General features: G+C 46.7%; 3 protein-coding genes across 5 annotated transcripts; 1 reads left to right on the top strand and 2 right to left on the bottom strand.

Moving 5' to 3' along the window:
• Nucleotides 1-5840: 5840 nt before the first annotated feature.
• MPIG6B (megakaryocyte and platelet inhibitory receptor G6b) lies at nt 5841-8310 on the top strand. 2 transcript variants are annotated; one of them, XM_023502886.2, is made up of 6 exons: nt 5841-5999; nt 6168-6235; nt 6555-6812; nt 7047-7137; nt 7574-7784; nt 7923-8310. In XM_023502886.2, the coding sequence occupies exons 2-6, from the start codon at nt 6178-6180 to the stop codon at nt 8016-8018; spliced, it is 714 nt and encodes a 237-aa protein (XP_023358654.1). In that variant the 5' UTR covers nt 5841-5999; nt 6168-6177; the 3' UTR covers nt 8019-8310. The 2 variants fall into 2 exon arrangements, with proteins under 2 accessions (XP_023358654.1, XP_012404361.1); XM_012548907.3 differs by having other exon boundaries at nt 5844-5999; nt 6453-6812.
• On the bottom strand, nt 8299-11327 carry DDAH2 (dimethylarginine dimethylaminohydrolase 2). Of its 2 annotated transcripts, XM_031965161.1 has the most exons (7): nt 10947-11327; nt 9862-10210; nt 9671-9770; nt 9477-9550; nt 9160-9279; nt 8770-8919; nt 8299-8595 (listed from the first exon to the last, which is right to left on the bottom strand). In XM_031965161.1, exons 2-7 carry the CDS (start codon nt 10159-10161, stop codon nt 8479-8481), a joined length of 861 nt encoding a protein of 286 aa, XP_031821021.1. In that variant the 5' UTR covers nt 10162-10210; nt 10947-11327; the 3' UTR covers nt 8299-8478. The 2 variants fall into 2 exon arrangements, with proteins under 2 accessions (XP_031821021.1, XP_003768957.1); XM_003768909.4 differs by lacking the exon at nt 10947-11327 and having other exon boundaries at nt 9862-10864.
• A 181-nt stretch (nt 11328-11508) lies between these two features.
• On the bottom strand, nt 11509-17502 carry CLIC1 (chloride intracellular channel 1). The gene is made up of 6 exons (XM_003768910.4): nt 17262-17502; nt 14401-14510; nt 14009-14134; nt 13742-13848; nt 13050-13231; nt 11509-11890 (listed from the first exon to the last, which is right to left on the bottom strand). The coding sequence occupies exons 1-6, from the start codon at nt 17298-17300 to the stop codon at nt 11729-11731; spliced, it is 726 nt and encodes a 241-aa protein (XP_003768958.1). The 5' UTR covers nt 17301-17502; the 3' UTR covers nt 11509-11728.
• Nucleotides 17503-18312: the final 810 nt, after the last annotated feature.

The raw sequence follows: 18312 nt of genomic DNA, 5'->3' as shown, positions 1-18312 counted from the left end.
TTGATTGTGGCCCCTGTTGGGCCTAGTTCTCACTGTTCTACTTTTGTTTGTCTTTGTTCTGTAATCTCATGGATTAAGCGAGCTCTTGTGGATGCTAAAGTTCGCTGGATGTGATGAGCGGTCCTGCTTTACAAGAGCAGGGAATTGGAAGGGTCGGAGGAGGAGGAGTCACAGAAAGGGCAACAGGAAGTACACAGGCTTTGCCCAAGAGCCCTGGAGGTGGGTCTGCTGTGCCCTAGCAGGGACCCCTCATGGGCGGGAGCTCCGGTTGCACTGAGATCCTGCGGGAGCATCTCCTTCTCTGAGTGACTGTGTGTGGGACCTCAGACCCCACGTAAGCTGTGGGAACCGGGAAGTTGGCCCTTTTCCCCGGAGCTCTGTTGGGAGAAGTAACTAAGTGTGCAGGAGGTCAGAGGATAGTATGTGACGTGTGAGTAAAGATCCTGAGCCTGTATACAACTGCTCTCGAGGGCTCTGTTGTCGATCTAAACTATCGTTCTTATGAAATGATGGCCAGAGAGCTGTGGAGACCTCAGACAGAGGTGAACTTGGTAAAATGGTTTAAGCGCTGCAAAAGACAGTGCCTGGAGATTTCCCTGAGGGCCTGGGAAGTAGGAGAGACTGGCAGGAGTGAATGCAAAGCGGGCATTCACTCTGAAAGAAACAAGCAGACCCAGGAGGAATACATTGTACACAGGAACAGCAAGAATGTGGGATGGATATAACAATGATTTTGAGGTCCCCTGATTTTAGGGGGGCTTCTGTTCTAACAATAAGTCAGTAGTCCTAAGCTTCTGGCTTTGAAGTCTCCCTCAGGAAACTGATTCTGAGTAGATCACACCTCAATCAGATAGCTTCTGGCCTCAGGAAACTCCCACAGATCAAACTCCTGAGACAATAGTGAATAGACCACTCCACTGTTCATTGCTAACGGTCAGATAGATAATCTGTTGGTCAGTGATAACCAAATTTGGGAGCCACTCCTCTGGGCCATAGAGCTAGCATGTCTTATGATAGAATGCTGGATAAGGGGGCCTCCTCTCTCTTAGAATGCTGCTAATTTCTTTTGGAACTCAGCTCACTTGCAATGGCATTACAATTATAATAAACTTTGCCCCTTGACTAGAAAATAGGTTCAAGCCTGCAAATTCTTTTGAGACACCCCATGACACCGGTCTGTGACCCCAAACTTTTGGGGTCCCTTCCTAACCTCAACATTAGGATGGGGTTCTACAAGATTATATTGAGGAGTGCTACTGACCACTGGGATAGGTAAGTGAAACTCAAACCCAAGGAGGTTATAGCTCAGTGTGGCTCCACTCTGATCTCTCAGGAGAATCAGCTGTACATATAGCCCTAGGGCCACAAGTGATAGAAAGTCCCCCCTCCCCAATAGTTTGTAGCAGGGAAAAGTAGCCCAACATCTCTATCTCTGAAAACAGAAAGGAATATGAGTCAAAACTAGAAGACGAAAGGGTGAGACTGAGAGAAGGCGGTGGGTTGAGGACAGAGGGAAACTCAGGGGATAGGTTAAATTCAAAGGATGTTTATAGTAAAATCTGAGCAAAGGTTCAAGTGTAATAGTGGAACCATTAAGCAGGTGGGGTAGAGAGTCCAGTGAGTAGAGCAGGTCTCAGACAGCACAGGACAGTCAGAGGGGATGGGACTGTGAGGGGCACAATAACGACCACAAAAATAATCAGAGGCTCTCGGAGTTAGAAAAAGCAAAAAGGGGTTAATAAATCATAATAATGATCTCAAGAGAAAGAGCATCTCCCACCTGACAAGATGTTTGTCAGTCAAAGGAGTACAAAGTAAAAATTGCAAAACACAAGATTAAATAGTCTGAATACAGAAGCCCCACCCCCTATCTCTTCCACACACACCCCTGGCCTTTTCTCCCAATGTTTGAGGGAATCCTGGCTTACATTCCAATCAAGGAAATCTATACCAGAAATGAAAGAATAAATTGTCTTTAGAAGAGGTACTTAAATGCTAATATCCAGGTGGTGGAAAGAGGAGGGGATGAACACCTGAAACTTTTTTAGCTATAGCTTTATTTGTTGTTATAGTCTCAAATCACAATCATAGTTTAAGTATAGTTTAAGGCTATATTCCCATGAGAGTGTGTTCACTCAGTTAATTCCATACAGATGGGAGAGAGACATAGGAAGAGACAGACACTGAAGTGTAATGTCAGAGAAACCGAGGTAAGATACAGATTAGAGAGTTTTGGATATTTTATTTGGGTTTCTGAGAGGGAGAGATAGTCTGGAGGCAGAGCAGAATCCATTCTGCCTCCAGGGCCAAATTGTGACTTTTGTCTCAAAGCATCCAGCAGCAAATGTGAGATTTATAGCTCCAAATGATCAGGGGAGCTAAAGGCAAAGGGTGGAGTCCAAACATTGGTAAACTCAGCAATTTCCAAGCAGGTCCCATTAATTTGGTTCTGGCAGGTTGGGGGGGTGAGGACCATAAATTCTGATAAATTGGGAGTAAAGAGGATAGTCAGGTAGAGATAGAAAGTCTGGAACTTAGACAACATATCTCTTAGTAACTTATCTGCCTATGGAATGCTAATGGTCAGGGCTCCCAGCCCTAATTACCTCAGTCCTAATGGTTAGGAAGGAGGGTTGCAACCAGGGGGATTGAAGCAGGACAATTAAGGGAAACATAGGCAGGACAATAAAAGGAACTGGCACAACAGAAGGAAAAATAAACAGAGGAGGTGTACAATGAAGAATCCAGAAAGGATTAAAGAATTTGAAGATGAAAGGACCCCAGAGATCATCTAATTCATGTTCCTCAGTTAGCAAAATAGTAATTGTTGGTGAGAAAGAAAAATTGAGAAAGGGGAAGAAGGAAAGAGAGAAGAGATATCAAGGAGGGGAGAAGAAAAAGAGGAAGAGGAAGAAGATATCAGAGAAGAAAAATATGCTGAGATAGAAGGGATCTAAAAACTTGAAGTTTCAGAAGGATAAGACAAAAATAGAAAAAGTAGTGGAGGAAAGACAAATGAACCAAGACAATTTTATCCATAATGATTTCACCTATAATTTGCAACTTAAGAATAATAGCACTTTAAGTCAAGCACCATGCATATATTATCTCATTTAATTTTTTAAAATTTTGTGACATTTTCCCCATTTCCCTACCATTTCCTATTCTCTTATCTTCCTTCCCACATTTCAGTCACCTACTTCCAGCTTATTTGAATACTCAAGATCTTATATCTCTTCCCTCTTTTCTAAGGCTATTTTCACCTATAATTCTAGAGAGCATCAAGTGTTTCATTGCCCTAAATTTAGATAAAATTGGGGAAAGAAAAAAAAATTAGTGTATGTGGAAGTAGTATTGCTCAGCTCTCTTCTATTAGTCCAACAAGGATAAAGAACACTGGACGCAATAGTGATGTGGTGTACCAAAGAGAAACCAACTTAAGTCATTTTTCCAGACATTAGGAAAGAAATCTAGCTAGGAAACCCTATGCAAAATTTTCAAAAATCTTGACTTGAACTGCCAATAAAAATTGAAAAACACAGTATCCAATACAAGGAGGAAAAACAGCAAGAAGAATCCTAGAGAATACAGAATAGAACCAAAGAAGATCCCAACATCCCCTCCAAAAGTGGAGGAATCTGGCTCTAGCACAAAATCCTAATTCAAAAAGTAAACCTAGAAAATGAGTTTAAAAAAAAAAAATTGAAAAGAAAGAAGCCCATCATAAAAGAGCTGTTATGGAGCTAGAAATATTCAAGATAGTAAATTCAGAACATTTACATGCAAAGCCTCAAAGAAATACACATCTTGTCCACAAGTAAAACGGGCTAAAACTGAGCAGATGCACTGAGGTCCAAGCACTTAAGGCTAATTAACAATTAGACAATACTCTATTAGCATTTGCTTGGAAAATGGCCCACTCCACAGAATTGGGGCTCCATCTGTTGTTGTATAGGGAGATGAGGTGGGAAAAAAGAGGTGGAGTAAGAAAGCCAGAGTCACTCCTGGCCGGATTTGTGTCACCATCTCTCTCACTTCTTATCACCATTCCATTCACATCCACAAAGAATAAAGATCAAGGACTTTTGCTGATCTTGACTCCTGCTGATTCTAAAGTATCCAAGGTGCTAACGCGGTCATCACACATAAGGTTAACTAGAATTACTAGAAGAAAAGAAATTAATTTTAAATTTTGAAATTCTCCCTCTGGGAGGGGCCCCACCCTCCTGTTCAAAGGGGAAATTCCCAGATAAATAATCTCATTCAATTAGAGATTTTGGTGTGGGGCATAATCATTATCCTCTATTGAGTTGAAAATTAGTCCCTCAAATTCATCTGGAGACTGGCCCCAGCTCTGGGCCTAAAGAACCCAATATAATAAAACACTGTGTGCAAAAACCTTTGCAAATAATCCTAACAGGATTTTGCCTGCTAAGAGAGTTGTCCTCTTATCTAATAAACCCATTCTTGCCACAAACCTTGAATCTATATTTATTGGGGTTTGCAAATTCTTTCTTTTGAAAAGCCTGTGACTGGCCAGGGAGACTCCAATACTCATTTCTCACACCTTAACACAATGAGATGGAGCTGAACCAAATCTAGTTTTTAGAAAAGATGATAGCTGGGTTCATAAGGGGAGCAGGGGCTATAAGAGCAAGGACTAGGAAAACTATATTTCTTGACCCCTAAAAAAGTGGGTGCTAGTTCAGGAAAAGGGGGAGAAAAGAGAGCAGAAAAAAAGAATGCTAAATACTGGAGAACTAGCACAAAGAGGACATGCTGTTTGGGGAACTTAAAGAACTTAGCCCTTGAGGAATGAGAACTTTAAAAGGTGCATTTTGTTTTCTTACACATTTTCTATTTCTTTTTTATCTGATTTTTCTTATGCAGCAAGATAATTGTATAAATATGTTTGCATATATTGGATTTAACATATATTTTAACATGTATAATATATATTGGATTGCTTGCCATCTAGGGTAGGAGGTGGAGAGAAAGAGGGGAAATTTTGGAACACAAGGATATGCAAGGTTCAATGTTGAAAAATTATCCATCTGTTTGTTTTGAAAATAAAAAGCTTTAATTTAAAAAAGAGAGAGAGAGAGAACTGGGAGAGGGAGAAAGAGGCTTGAGAACATCAGGGAGCTAAAACAAAAGATATCTAAATCACTGAGATGAATGTGTGATGGGAGTTGGCCAGTAGAACAAAAGGCTTTTAGGAGACTGCATCCCTTGAACCTTGAATCTTAAAACCCTGGGAAGTTTTGCCTCTTCTTCCTCTTTGCCTTCTCTTCTCAGAGTTTTTATTAGGGGCCCAAGAAGCTTAATATCTAGATCCCTAAGCAAGAGCTAGGGATTGAAGGGAGAAACTAACTGAATACTTGAATCCCCTACAGAGCTCATCTGAAACCCAGCAGACTAGCACTGAGAAGCTGAGAAGCAAGAAGGCATTCATGGCAGGGCTGTTGGAGATGACAGAAGAGGCAGATAAAGATTACTAAAGATCCAACTCTAGGAGGGGAAGAAAATATTTGAGATTTATAGCTATAAAAGCCCCTCCCCTTCTGATCCAGGCAGTTTAATTTAATTAGGGACAGATAGTATAGGGTAGAGAAAGGAAAGTTGAAGAGGGAAATGAGGAAGCCCCTCTCCCCAAAAAAAGATGGACAAGAACTATCTTAGTACAGGCTAGCCTGTTCCCCTGCCCAAAATTCTTTTACCTTCTCAAGAGAAGCAAATAGAGAAGGAATTGTAACATCACCCAAACCCGTTGTGATGTCATAGTTCCTGGCGGGGTATTTTGGAATTTTGGAATAACACCCTATAGGATGCAGCTTAAGTGAATGAGTAAAAATAGCCCAGTCCCATTTTCTTCCCTTTGTGAGAAGAGTGCCAAACCCTCTACACCTAGTGGTCCTCTCCAGTCCTCGTGTGGATAAGGGCCGTAATGGTCCCCATGTAGAATTTTGAGTCTTGAGTTTGAAAGACAACAGCGAGGGGTAAATAAGAATGTTGTCACTAAAATTCCCCTTAGCATTTGGAGGCCAGGAAACTGAATCTCCACCCTGTCCTTTATCTGTGTCCCCAACCCAGCAATTGCTCCCTCCCTCTAGCCAACTTCCCTCCCCCCCTTAGTCACTCAGCTCCCTCATTTCTGTCCCCACCAGATGCCTGATCATGGTCCTACTCCTGGGACTTTTGCTGCTGCTCTCAGGGACTGGAGGGAACTTGGGGGGTGAGTGGAGGTGGGGGTGGGAAGTGAATGGGAATGGGGAAGAGAAACAAGGCCTGGGGTGGTGGTGATATAGGCCCTTGGGTCCTAGGAAAAATCCAAGAATGGGGGAGGAGAGAGGAAGGAAGGCCTGGATTCTCAAGGAGGGCAAGGTTTCAGGACAAAGGCTGGTGATAGAAGGTGGGACTCAGAATCCCACCCTCATCCCAACTCTCTGCAGTTCTTTTGGAAGGACGCCCAGGAGATCGGGTGAATATTTCTTGCACTGGGATCCCTCGCGTGACCCGCTGGGCTTGGGCTCCCATCTTCCCAAACTGTGTAGGCTTGCTTCGGGGTCGCCGCCCACTCTTCTGGGCCTCCGCCCCAAGAAATCTCACCCCAGCTTCCACCTTGCACTTTGCTGGTCGTCTGCGTGTGGTGGGCCCCAATGGCATTCAGCAGCTGGAACTGCTCTTAGCTAGAGGAGACTCGGGGACCTTCTTCTGTACCGGAACTGGTGGCCGCCGGGGCAATGAGAGTCGGACCTTCCTCCGAGTGCTTGGGGATCTGGCTACTTGCAGAACCCCCAGCCCCACCTCAGGTGAGTTGGGGAAAGGCTGACCGCACTATGTAGTGGTTGGAATAAGCTAAACCTCTCCAATGGAGGTAATACTATTTGGGTTGTTTTTGTATCTCCTCCGCTTAGTGCAGGGTCAGGCATGTAATAATTTGTGTAATGAATGGATGGAGATGGAAGTGGTCCTGATGTGGATTGGTTGAGTTCCTTGTAAAGAGAACTCTAAATGCTCCCTTCTGACTCTGCTCCCCTCTTTAGGATCCTCGTACCCTCTGTTCCTGTACCCTCTGCTGGGCATCGGGTTGGCTTTGGGGCTGACAGGGCTGGGGATGGCTTGGAGACTTCGTCAGTAAGTGCCAGGAAGCAGGAGATGGGGGATGGAAAGAAGGGGAAGGGGTAACTGGGATCTGAGATGAAGACATAAAAAACTAAGGAGTGGGGGTTACCCCAGTGTGAGAGTGGAACTGATTTCTGTGTGGGTGTGGAGAAAAGGGAGGCATTAAAATTTGAGTTGCATGCCAAAGGCTAATAAAGCTTGGCTGGGAGTGGGAGGAAGAGCTAAGGGCCAGCTCTGACCAACCAGGGAGACATTTATTAAGTGCCTACTGTGTGCTAGGCACAGAAAAGACTATGTGGGTTGGAGCAAGTGACAGGCTGGATAGTAGGAGTCTTGGTTTTCTAATTTTATGCAAGAAACTTAAAGAGATGGCTGGGGCTTCAGTTAGCTAAAGATAAAAGGGTACAAATTTGGTCAGAGACCCTAATTTCCCTTTAACCCATTCTAGGAAACTCCCTTCTGGGCTAGTCAGAACCATCCCAGCATGTGGTGAGAATAGCCCCTCTCCCCAGCTCCATTCTGTGACTGGGCACGTGCCCTCTTCCCATCCCTCTGCTCTGTACCCATTCCCCAAAACAAAAGATCCATCTAGGAACACTGAGATCCAGAGTCGATGGAAAAAAGAGACTCAAGAAACAGAGAACTCAGATGTAGAAAAGGTAAGAACTGGAGGGAGGAGTGAGCTGGAGAAAAAAAAGGAATGCATGAAAACATTCTGGGTCCCCAGGAGTATGAGCATCCTGGACTACATGGTGGATCCCTGTTCTGCATCCTGTCTTCTTTTCCCATTTTTCCAGAGCCTTCTCTACGCTGATCTGGAGCATATTCCTCTCAGAAATCCTCGAAACATCATCCCCAAGGATGCTGGCACCATCTATGCTATAGTGGTTTGAAAAGAGCATGCATTGTGATCCTCCTGACCTTCCTTCCCACTGCCTCATTCTCACCCCCAAAGAGTCATCAGAAGCCAATCCTGAGCCCATCTGTGCCTCGGATACTCTCTGCTCCCTACAACTACAGAAAATAGACCTGAATTCTAACTTTCACCTTTCCCCTCTGGGCCCCTCCCGCCCCTCCCCACATTGTGCTGTTCCACTCTTGTGATGCTAGACAGAACAAAACCAATTCACCAGCGCCCAAATCCATCTTCCTTAATCAAACACTAACACACAGTGAAGTCTAAAAGGTTGGTTCCATTTTATTATCAGGGATATGATCCCTTTTCCCACGCAGTCCCGCCCCAGACCCTGGCTCCTACCCCACACCTAGCTTCTTCTACTTCTCATCCCACAGGGAAACTAATCTTTCCTTTTCTAGTCTTCCTACTTTACTGATTCCACATTTGGAGATCTCTTAGCTGTGGGGGCGGGTATTGAGGAAGAGGCAAAGGGAGCTGAGCCCTGCCCCGGCCTTCTCTAGCTCGGAGCAAGACACTGGAACAAGAGTCACATCAGGTAGTTTCTGCAACGCCTGGGGGGAAAGGTGGGATTAATGATAAGCCCCACTTACCTCCACCCAAGCCCAAAGTTTCTGAACCTCACAGTCTGGCAGTTCCAGAAATCCCGTTCCTCTACTTCAAGGCTTATTCAGTCTTATCCTTTTCCTTGCCCACCTGACCTGCTCCCTCCCTTTCCTGTTTCTCACCTCCTGGCTGTTAGGCAAGTCCCCACACCCGCGATGCAGCAGGAAAGGAGAAGCCTCTGGGAGTCCGGACCTCAGAAATAAGCAGTCTGCTGCAGCGTCGTCGGGGAGAGTAAGGGAGGAGTAGGGGTGATCGGTCAGCGCTGCCATAGCCTAGGGAAGCAAAGGAAAAAGGGGGTTTAGAGTCTAGTCCCCAAGTTACAGGCCTTTCTGACCCCTACAATGCCCAAGGAACAAATGGTAGGGCTTAGCCAAGGCTCAAGTTTATTTCTGCAATTTTGTGTCCAGGACACATCGGCCCCATCCCTGTATCTAAGACCTTTCACTCATCCCATAAGCTCCTCCCTTAAAGCTCACATTCTGTGCACCTGCGGCCCTGAGCCCCCTCCTCACCCTCAGAGCTTTCTGCGCCGCTTCACTGCTGCCGGCTACAACGGTCCGGGGCCCTCCCATTCCGCAGAGCCCTCGTAAATGGGAAGAGCCTAAAACGGGCACAGTGGAAACAGCAAAGTCCTAGGAAGAAGGGCACCGGTAGAAATGCGTGTTGGAAAGACAAGCTGATACCTGGGATCCTTCCCGGACTCTCCCAGTCTTGCCCACTGCGTCTCCCGTCCCAGGCCCAGCCCTTCCACCGGAGGAATCGCCCGCCACTCCCGGCTCCGCAATCTGGGGCCCTTGGCCTACCGTAGGGACCAGTCACTCTCCCTCACCCTGAATGTGTCAGCAACCATTTCAGCTCCTCGGTGGTTGGTCCACTTAGAGAGGCCCACGAAAAACTCATGGCCTGGAACACAGAGTTCAGAAGAGAAGTCTGCCTCCCGGGCTCTCCTCCCCAGAGAACCTTTTCCCTAGAACCACTCAGGCCGCCGGGCGTCCTGCTCTCCCAGAATCCCTCGGGGCCCACCTGTGAACAGTACATCGGTCCCATCCAGGGTGGCGTTCTCATCTTTGAGCTCTACAATCCTTAGTCCCAGGTCCTGCAGGGCTCTTCTGACTCCATCGACCTGGGAGCGCGGGAAGAGAACCTCTGCTCTAAGATCCGGGTGTCCTGCTCCCCCCGCCCTGCTCTCCTCTTTCCCCCTCCCCCGCACCCACTTCTGGCCGCCGAGAAGGGCTCCAGGGTCGGGTGATGAGGGCTGTATCTCCGTGGATCACAACTGTGTCTCCCAGCAGGGGTCCAAGGGGCAGTTGTTCTTCAGGGGGCAATTCCAACAGCTGAAGGCCCAGGCGCTGCCTCAGTTTCCCCCCCAACACTCCATGTTCTCGCTGTGCCTTCGCCAGGTCCAGAGGCGGGAGACCAACCGCTATTCCTTCCTCCTCTTTGCCCAGGCTTTCCGGGACCCCCCGGATCAGGGCGTGGGAAAATCGGCCAAGCCCCTCCCCCGGGGTCCCCATCCCAGCCGCACGCCTCTGCGCTCTCCCTTTCTCCGTTTAACTCTTCCACCTGCCAAAAGGAGAGCCGAGAGGCTGAGAAAAGCCAGGAAAGGGTCGGGGTTTCAGGGCTCCTCGGGATCCGGCTATCCCCTCCTGGTCTCCGTCTGTCGGAGATTTTAATTCCATTCTGAATCCAACGCGGGATTCACTGGGGAGAAAGCTGGGACCTCCCACAATCCCCCCAAAACCACCTGTAGTCTTCCCCGACCGACTCCGACCCCCCCCCCCCGCCCCCCCCGCCCGTGCTCCCCTTAGCCTCCTCGCGGCCGGCCGCCGCTAGGATGCGCTCACGCCCCAGGCAGGAGACGGACCCCCCCTTAGCCCTCGGTTACTAGTAGTGGATAAAGGAGCCCGGGTCAGACGCCGAGGCTCCGAGGGGAAGTGAAGGCTGTTCGGGAGGGAGGGGGAAAGGAGGGGCCGGAGCGGGATCCGGGCGGACCCTCGTGCCCGTAGGGCGGGCGGAGCCCCCCGGGGCCGGGAGAGGTCCGGAGTGAGGCTACGGGGAGCAGAGAAGGGGGCGCGCGGTTTCAGACAATGGGAGCGCTCCCCCCGCACACTTCCTCACCAGACCCCCGCCTTCCCAGCCCTGAGGAGTCAGGCGTTTGGCCCCCCCGCCCTGCCCAGGGTCAGGCTCATCTCTCGGCGCCCCAGACATCTGCTTGCTACCTCAGGACCACAACCACAAGCCGTCCGCACTTGCTCTCCCCCTCCTCCCCGCCCCGCTCCCCCAGCATCCACTCACTCACCGCCGGCTCCCACCCCGCCCCTTCCCCCCGGAGACCGGCGTTCGGGGCCCCCCCACTCCCGGGGAAGGGCGGTCCCAGTCGGCAGGCCTTGGGAGGGGCTGGGGCGAGGGTCCTCGGACGGGCGGCTTCGGGGTATTGTCTGGTCGGGGACGGGCTGGCCTGGGAGAGGCCCCGCCCCTCTAGACCACATCCCCTCCTTTGGGGCTTCCTACACTACAGCGTGTAGCCACACCCCTTCCCTTCCAGGATTCCTTCTTTCCCCTGGTGCGGCTCTCCTCCAATTCTGGGAGATTCGGGCCGTCATGCTGGAGGATGCTCCCCAAGCTCCTACTCCGCCGAGCGCTCGGCTGGAAACACAGCAGGAGCGAGAGGAGAAATCGCTGGGCTCTCCCCGCTTCCCTTTCTAAACACTCCTCCGGGAACTTGCGGGTTCTGCCTCCCGACTCTCATAAGCGACAGAATCTGCCCTCGGCTCCCTTAATGCCCCCCGTTCACCTGTCCTCGCCAATCAGACCCTGGCTTCCCGTCTCCCGGTACTCGGGATAAGAACGCACTATTTGGATTTGTTTTATTTATGAAATGTTTTCATCCTAACCCTTTCCAAAAAAAAAAAAAAAAATCCCCCTCATTTTCCTCCCCATCCTGTTCCCAGCAACCTTCCCTACCCTTCTGTGCTTTATTTCAAAATTCTGTGCTCAGTGGCCATCTAGAAATGTGTTCGTTGAGAAGCTTTATCAAGTCATTTGTGAAAGAAGCAGGACAGAAGAAAGTTCTGTCCACGGCTATTGCAGGGCTTTGGCTACTAGCTCGTAAGCCAGCTCTATCTCCTCAGCATCTGGACAGGTAGAGGCAAACTCTTCTCTGGCATATGCATTACGCAGGTATCTCTGCACCCCTCCAAACTCTTCTGGAATAGAAAATCCCCGATATTTCTTGCATACAACCTGTTGGAGAAAGAGAGGAGAGGCACAGATAACATAGTTAGCTGGTGCTCAGTATTGATGATTGTGACCACAGTGGAGGTCTATTAATGTGTCTTATCAATATTTCTAACTCTAAAACCTTCAACATTTCCTATAAATTCCAAATCCTTTGGTCTGAATTTAAAGTGTTTATAATCTGACATCTCAATTTCACCGCTACCCCCTTGCCCAAGCTCTCCACAAATATCAAAAGTAGTCCGCTCTATTTTTGTTCACATAATTTGCTTTCCCTTCTTTTTTACCCTCTGTTTCATCTAACTTAAATTCTACTCTTCATTGATAAGGCTTTGCCAAAAAGCACTTCACTACATAAATCTTTGTCAGCCCAATTAAAAATGATGTATTGGTTTTAACATATTTAACATGTATTAGTCTACCTGCCATATAGGGAAGGGATGGGAGGAAGGAGGAGAGAAATTGGAACAAAAGGTTTTGTAATTATCAATTATCTCAATTATCAAAAGAAATTAACCAAAGATTTTTTTTTTATAAGACCAACTCTCTTTTTTTTATAAAACCAATTGATAATTATTAATTATCAAAGGGATGGGAGGAAGGAGGGGAAAAATTGGAACAAAAGGTTTTGTAATTGAACAATTGTCAATTTGTAATTATCAATTATCTCAATTATCAAAAGAAATTAACTAAAGGGTTTTTTTTTTATAAAACCAACTCTCAGTTTTATTAGTTCAAAAAAATGTTTTTAAATACATAAAATAAAAGGCTCGCAAGAGGAAAAATTTTATATTAAAGTAGACAATATACATATAAAGATTTGTGAAGCAATTTACATGTTCTCACAAAACTATATCTTAGGTGCTAATATCCCCATTTTATAGATGAGAAAACAGTTGAGGCTTGCCCAGGGTCACACAGCTAAAAAGTGTCATAGACTTGAAGAACCTCTGAGCTAAAGTCTGGGGAGCCAATTCAATTAAGTAGAAACCAGAAACGAACTTTAAGGAACACTGAGTTACACTCACTATTATTAACACTACCATTATTAGCTATGAGAAAAGTCACCACTGAGAAGAGGGGATGGTGATTCTTATGAAGGCAGTTGTGCTCTCCAAAGGAAAATCACCTTCTTAGCTACTTTCTCCTTCCCTTGCTGACTTACCTGTACAATATGGAGCTTGGGCAGTAGATTGCAATCAGCCAACGTGAGCTCATCACCATCTAGAAACTTTCTGTGGGAGACACCCTCATCTTCTGTACTTGTCTCATCAATCTCCTCTGGAAGTGGTGATGTCAGATAATTGTCCAGAACCTTCAATGCTTTCAACAGCCCCTTCTCTAAGTCTGTTGAAGAATTAGGACCAAAATGATGGGGAAAATCTCATAGAAACAATCAGGACAGAAAAGAATGTAGACCAGGAAAAAAAAAATGAGGGGCTGCTTATAAGAGACCAGAAAGTAGCCAAGAAAATTAAGCAGTAAATTAATGTCCAAATACATAATTATGGAATGAACATGCTTAATTATGGAATGAAAATAAGTTCATGGAGTAGAACTAATGGAACCAGAAAACTTGGGGAAACTATTATGTAGATTCAAATGGTTCAATCTGAAGATAATGAAAATGGAGGGAGATGTAGGGACCTATTAGAAAGAGGATTTTATAATGCAAGGTTGGGATAGAATATCAGTGAATCACTGCTTCCCTCACCTGTAAACTATTAACATTTTTTTCCTTCTATCTTCTGCTTCCTGGTCTGTTCTCCCCTGGTAATAGCCTCTCCAGTCTCCCACTTTGCCCACCCAGTTCCCACCTTCCTATCAGGAACCAGGTCTCTGGCCCTTCAGACTTACTGGCATTGAGTGCTGGGTTTGAATTTTTGATGTAGGCAGAAAATTTGGCAAAGACATCTAGGCCAGCTGTGTTGGATTCTGGGTTCTTGGCTGCCAACTTGGGGTACCTGGGAGCAGGTGGGAGATAGGGTAATAAAAAGGAGATGTTCTAAGTAAAATGTGACAACCTGAGGACTGCTTCCATCCCAGACATTTCAGATTTCACTACTTTTTTGCTCGTTCCCCTGATTCTCTTGCTCTTTCCCAACCCAGGTTCCCCAAACATACCTAGGGGGACTCAGCACCTCCTCCAGAAACTCTTCAATTTTGTTAGTGTCTGTGTGTACTTCAGTGCCGTACAGTAAGAATGGGAGTTGACCTCCAGGACACAACTTCTGTACTGTCTCTGTTCTCCTGCAGTAGGAACCCAGTCATCAGAGGGGATGGTGACTTGGGATTTCAGAAGGTCAAAGAGGATGGGAAAGAGAGAAGTACTGGTAGTAGGACGTAACCTCAGGAGAGAAATTTGGTACAGCAAAAGAAGATGAGCATGTAGGTGAGGTATAGGAGGAAAAGAGGGTAGGAATAGAAGGAGGAATGGGGAATAGAGCTAGAGAAGGAATAAAAGACAGGAAAGAAAGGGTAACGGTGGGCAAGAGTGAGTAAAAGCAGGCTCTCACCTCTTGGTGTCTACAGTAGTGACATTGAAGGTAACACCCTTAAGCCATAGCACCATGAAAAGTCTTTGGGAGAAGGGGCAGTTCCCAATCTTGGCACCATCACTGCCAGCCTGAAATGTACCCCCCCAAAAGTCAGAAAGGTCAAACAACACAAAGTATACATGAGGAACACTCTTTAATGCAACTGATGCCAGAAAAGTTTGTTCTCAGTACATAGGAATTTTCTAAGTGTTATATGTGTTACAATAAAGGCTCAAAACCTTTGACAGAGAGTCATGAGATATTAGGGTGACATTTTCAAACATTTCATAGCTTCACAATATTACAGCTAAAAGAAAACTCAAAGATTATTTAGTCCAACTCGTTTTACAGACAAAGAAAGTGAGGACAAATGTCCAAGGTCATGGAACTGGAAAATACTTAGCACTCAGACAAACCCAAGTCTTCTGAGGTCTTTCCGCCTTACATGCTTCTTTCTGAGATGAATACTGTGTAACAGCTCTGCTCCGACTTTGCTTAACACGTTCTTCCCTGAACCCAACTGCCTTCTGTCCAAAGATTTCCACAACCCCACCCTAACACCACTAAACTCTCCAAAGCAGTCCCCTCAGTCATTTCTGGAGGAGAAAAGAAGCTAGGCTGGACCCAGGATTGGGGGGATTTCAGGGAGAACACTTGTACCTGAATAAAATTTGGGACTTGAAGGGGGTAAGGGTCAGAATTATTAAAAGCAGAACTGGGAGGATGAAAACTGGGTTCCATAGATAAGGGGAAACGGATGAGGACTGTATTATAATGAGGAACTTGTAGAGCTAGTAGCCTTGATTCTGAAGGAAATAGGAGATGGGGAGAAGACCCAATACTTAAGAGCTCTCTAAAATTCTTCTACCACTCTCTGTACATCTAGGGGTGGAAGGAGGGTTCCCAGTTCCATCCAGGAATGGGTGAATGTAAAGGGGCAGTACTCTCTGATTAGCAAGTGGTGACTTCATCCCCCTGGGAAGCGGCCCCCTCCCCCCCATACAACTTGACTGAGAATGATTCATTTCTGCATGTCTCCGGTCTGAGCCCACTTCCTTCCTGGAGGTGAGGGAAAATAGTTTCTGAGGCCTAGTTAGCCTAAGCCTTATGTCCCTCTCTCATTAAAATCTGTACTGCTTTCTTTTAAACACATAGGAGCTCTCAGTTTCCAGGTCTCCCCAGCCGGGGGACAACGAGGCCCCTAGCTTCTCCCGTAGTAATTTCCCTAAAAATAAGCCCTGAGGCTGGTACAGGAGTAGGGAGATTGGGACCTCGCCTAAACCAGCACTTTCCTCTTCACTTAAGGGTGAATTAAAGGAAAGGTAAAAACCAAAATACAGAAATTGAAGAGGGGAAGGATAACACAAAAAGAGGAAAGGAAGGGGGGTGGAAAGAGAGAAAAAGGAGAAGGAATGTAAGAAGCACAAGGAAATGAAAGGAAAGCGATCACCTGCAGGAGGCTGGAAAAAAAAAAAGAGCGGTTGTGGAGGAGGAGTAGGAAAAAAAGACTGGCTGAAATTGGGGGGGAAAGAGGAAACAACAGAGAAGGGCAGACAGGACAGGGAATGTCACAGAAATGTGACAGGGGCAGCTCGGTGGCGAAGTGGGTGGAGCCCCAGCCCTGAAGTCAGCAGGAAATGAGTTCAGATCTGGCCTCAGGCACTTAACAGTTCCCAGCTGTGTGGCCCTGGGCAGGTCACTTAACCCCAATTGCCTCAGCCAAAAAAAAAAAAAGAGGGAGGGGCAGAGATGACAGAAAGAAGCTGAGGAAAGGCCGTAAGGGAGCTATCTCACCCAGGGCAATGTAGATGGGAAGACAAGAGCAAAAGAGGAGGAGGAGGAGGGAGAGAGATGATTAAGGGAAATGGCCCAAAGTTCAGTCTTTACCTTGACACCCAAACTTTGGATGCCATGGGAAAAGAGCCTTCTTAGATTCCTAAAGCTCTAAGCACTTCTAATTGATCACTTCACAAAGGAAGGGAAAGTCCTTTCTGTTCTTTTCTTCATCTTTCACTCCCAATTCTCCCTGCCTTTTTTATTGACCTTGTAGCTCAACCCTTTCCGCTCTTTCCACAAAACTATTCCCTTAAACTCTTTGCCTTTTAACAGTCTTATCCCTTTCCTTTCATTCCTCCATTTCCATAACTGCTGTCATCTCTCAGTGGGTTACTCATTCCTCCCAGATCCTTCCCCTCCCCAAGCTTATCTCCTCTCAAGGCCTTTTCTTCCCTCAGGTGGTTCTCCTTTTCTGTAACTTTCCTAGGCGTAGAGCTCTTGCTTCTTCCCAAGCAGCCTAAGGAATAACATCCCCACCCACCACTTTTTTCCTTACTTCTTTCCACCTACCCCATGCCTTATTCCTGCATACCACCCCACCTCCAACCCCCACATAGTTTTTTCTAACTTCTAATCTTTAGGGAACATGAGGGCACAGGAGCAATTCCTCATATTGCTGAAAATCCTCTTTCCCCCACAATCCCCAATCACCCCAGGTAGCACCACTTTCCTCGGAGCCCAGATTTGCTCTGCACCTCCCATCATCCTAGTTTTCACAACTCTCCTTCGGTCTCATTCTTTTGTTCCTCACGGATCTGACAATCTCCACTTTTACAAACTGTTGATGATGAATCAAAGGGATCCAAGGCTGCAGATACTGTTTTCCATTCTGGCCCCATCCCCTCAAAAACCCAGCCACTGAGACTCTCTCCCTGGAGGCAAACCCACATAGAGACTGGAAGGAAAAGAGAATAAAGGACTTGGGGAGGAGAAGTAGAAGAGAATGGGAAGGAGCAAAATTAAATTCTCTGATGTGTGAGTAGGACAGATGGGGCTGTTCTTACCTTGACGAACAACTCAACCTGTGCCTGCTCTTCAGCCATGGCTGCGACTGCGACCAGGAAGCAGTAGACACAGGGGAACTGGGTGGGGCCGGAGTTGAGGGAAGGTGGGTTGTGAAGTTTCAGAAGCTCTCCCCCTAAAAATCCTGGGACTCCCCCTCGTTGCTCACCAAGCAAAACACAAACACACACATACACTTAGACACTTCAGCTAGATCCTGATTCTTTCCCCACCCCCACTCCCACTCCCACTCCCACTCCCACCCCCCCATTCACCCCTAGCTCCTCCTCTACCTTTCCTCCGCCCAGGCTAGAGTTATGAGCTGATGACTCACCAACCAATCCAGCCCAAGAGAAGTTAGGGAGGACTCCTGGATCCTGGAAGTGGAGAGGAAGGGTAATCCAGCTCCCAGAGAAAGTCCTGATTAGGGGAAGGGGAGAACAGCACTAGTTATCTGGAGCTCCTTGGATCTTCTAGTCTCTACCTTAGACTCCTTCCTTTTTGTCTTATTTCCAATGATTATTGACTCCTGTTTTTCCTCTACTCCATACATGTACAACCTGACACCTGGAATTAAGGAGCCTTGAGAACCAGGGTAGAGGTATTTTAGGGAGCGAAAGAAGACCTTCTTTCCACCCCCTTCCAAAAAGGAAGATCCCCTCAAAACTCCCATCCTCTCCAGCCCTTCTCTGAAGCTCATTCATTGTTGACTGACTGTTTAGGGAGAAAGTGATGCAGGTGGGGAGGTATATAATTGCTTGAGTTATAAAAATGTACCTGAACCCTGAGGTTTACTCTGCTTGTTCCACACTAAATCTAACCAAAAGTCAGACAGATGAGGTGACAAAACTTAATAGTGAAGAACTTAAATTACTTTCCATTTCCACACTACTGAGATACTCGGGGATAGAGGTGGGAAGGTGATGGTTAAGTTTTCATTGTCCAGTATTTCACAGTATTTCCTCAGAACCAGTCTCCCAGCTACCCTCCCTGGATCCTGGACCTCTCTTCTCCCGTTACTTTCCTAGTATTAATCCTGTCATTCGGTATTCC

Source organism: Sarcophilus harrisii, chromosome 4 (assembly GCF_902635505.1).
Source record: "Sarcophilus harrisii chromosome 4, mSarHar1.11, whole genome shotgun sequence".
NCBI classification, from domain to species: Eukaryota; Metazoa; Chordata; class Mammalia; order Dasyuromorphia; family Dasyuridae; genus Sarcophilus; species Sarcophilus harrisii.
Note: the sequence above shows the minus strand (reverse complement) of the source record. Positions and strands in the feature narration are given on the sequence as shown.